This window comes from Egretta garzetta, unplaced genomic scaffold, assembly GCF_000687185.1.
Source record: "Egretta garzetta isolate BGI_Z169 unplaced genomic scaffold, ASM68718v1 scaffold477, whole genome shotgun sequence".
Lineage (NCBI taxonomy): Eukaryota > Metazoa > Chordata > Aves > Pelecaniformes > Ardeidae > Egretta > Egretta garzetta.
In genome coordinates, this window is record NW_009260343.1 from 8,534 (window position 1) to 10,714 (window position 2,181).

Sequence of the window (2,181 nt, forward strand, 5' to 3'; positions counted from 1 at the left end):
ATGAGATGGTGGGGGCAGGTTTGGAGATCTGCACTAGGGAATTAGATTCCTCTGCTCCCAGAACTTTCCAGTTTCTCCTCAGGTGAACACCTGGGTGTGAGCATCCAGCAGCTAAAAAAGCTGCAAGAAAAGGGCAGCTGAGACCAGGGCTGATGGACAGACCAGCTCCCTACAGCCTGCACCAAGGGACAGTCCTGACAAAGGTCCCCCTGAAAGGGGCAAGGCAATCTGGGGCGTTTCCATGAGAACTGGAATAGGTTTTCCTGAGAGAACACTCCCCTAACTTCTCATTGCCTTTACCTCCTTGGGCAGGTCCCCATGCACAGAGGAAGCAAATGTCCAATGGCAGCTCTATCACCCAGTTCCTCCTCCTGGCATTCGCAGACACACGGGAGATGCAGCTCTTGCACTTCTGGCTCTTCCTGGGCATCTACCTGGCTGCCCTCCTGGGCAATGGCCTCATCATCACCGCTGTAGCCTGTGACCACCACCTCCACACCCCCATGTACTTCTTCCTCCTCAACCTCTCCCTCCTAGACCTGGGATCCATCTCAACCACTGTTCCCAAAGCCATGGCCAATTCCCTGTGGGAAACCAGGGCCATTTCCTACGGGGGATGTGCTGCACAGTTGTTTCTGTTTGTCTCTTTCATTTCAGCAGAGTATTTTCTTCTCACTGTCATGGCCTATGACCGCTACGTTGCCATCTGCAAACCCCTGCACTATGGGACCCTCCTGGGCAGTAGAGCTTGCGTCAACATGGCAGCAGCTGCCTGGGGAAGTGGTTTCTTCTATGCTGTACTGCATACAACCAATACATTTTCATTACCCCTCTGCCATGGCAATGCCCTGGACCAGTTCTTCTGTGAACTTCCCCAGATCCTCAAGCTCTCCTGCTCAGATACCTACCTCAGGGAATTTCGACTTCTTGTATTCTGTACTTCTGTCTTTTTGGGATGTTTTGTTTTCATTGTGGTATCTTATGTGCAGATCTTCAGGGCTGTGCTGAGGATCCCCTCTCAGCAGGGACGGCACAAAGCCTTTTCCACATGCGTGCCTCACCTGGTTGTGGTCTCACTGTTTTTGAGCACCGCCACATTTGCCTACCTGAAGCCCCCCTCCACCTCCTCCCCATCCCTGAATCTAGTGGTTGCTGGTCTGTATTCTGTGGTGCCTCCAACAGTGAACCCCCTCATCTACAGCATGAGGAACCAGGAGCTCAAGGATGCAGTGTGGAAACTGATAACTGAATGATTTCCAGAATCATAGAACTATAGAATCACTTTGGTTGGAAAAGACCTTTGAGATCATTGAGTCCAACCTTTAACCTAACCCTGCCATCCCACCACTAAACCCTGTCCCTCAGCACCTCATCTCTCCTTCTTTTAAATACCTCCAGGGATAAGGACTCTACCACCTCCCTGGGCAGCCCATTCCAGAGCCTGACAACCCTTTCGGTGAGAAATTTTTCCCAATGTCTAGCCTAAACCTGCCCTGGTGCAACTTCAGACCATTTCCCCTTGTCCTATCGTCCGTTACCAGGGAGAAGAGGCCGACCCCCACCTCACTACAGCCTCCTGTCAGGCAGTTGTAGAGGGCGATAAGGTCTCCCCTCAGCCTCCTCTTCTCCAGACTAAACAACCCCAGTTCCCTCAGCCACTACTTGTAAGACTTGTGCTCTAGGCCTGTAGAAGCTGTAGAGTTTCCATCTTCTTCTACCTATAACTCATAATGTAACTCAATACAGGCCCAGGCTTTCTTTATTCATTTTGTTGTTATCATTCTTATTGAGTGAGGGTTTTTTTTTTTTCTTTTCTTCATTTCTTAACTTGTGATAATGTTGTCCACAAAGAAATGTGGACACCCTACTTTTACTTCATTAGCTGCCTCAGTGGTGTGACCCAGCCGCTGTGTAAATAAGGAGCTATTCTCCTTCTCTAATTCAACAAAATAAATGTCCTTGCATTGACTTGTCTGTCTGAGAGCCAAGCCACTGACACTGAATAAATACTCTTCCTGATAAGTGGAGGAAGGGCAACGGGGCAATCATGGAATCCCCCACACCTACGGCATGGGGAATGTTCCCTGTCCCTAGGAAAATCTATTCCCTCTCCCTCTCTCTTGTGACCTGCATAGTGTTTGTGCTTGGGAAGACCCTCATCATCATGCAGGTGGTGGCAAA

The 2,181-nt window shown here is 49.8% G+C and overlaps 1 protein-coding gene across 1 annotated transcript; it reads left to right on the top strand.

The window, feature by feature from the left end:
- Positions 1–320: 320 nt before the first annotated feature.
- Positions 321–1,253, top strand: LOC104129732 (olfactory receptor 14C36). Its single transcript, XM_009642694.2, has one exon. The coding sequence runs from the start codon at positions 336–338 to the stop codon at positions 1,251–1,253; it is 918 nt and encodes a 305-aa protein (XP_009640989.2). The 5' UTR covers positions 321–335.
- The last annotated feature ends 928 nt before the right edge of the window (positions 1,254–2,181 follow it).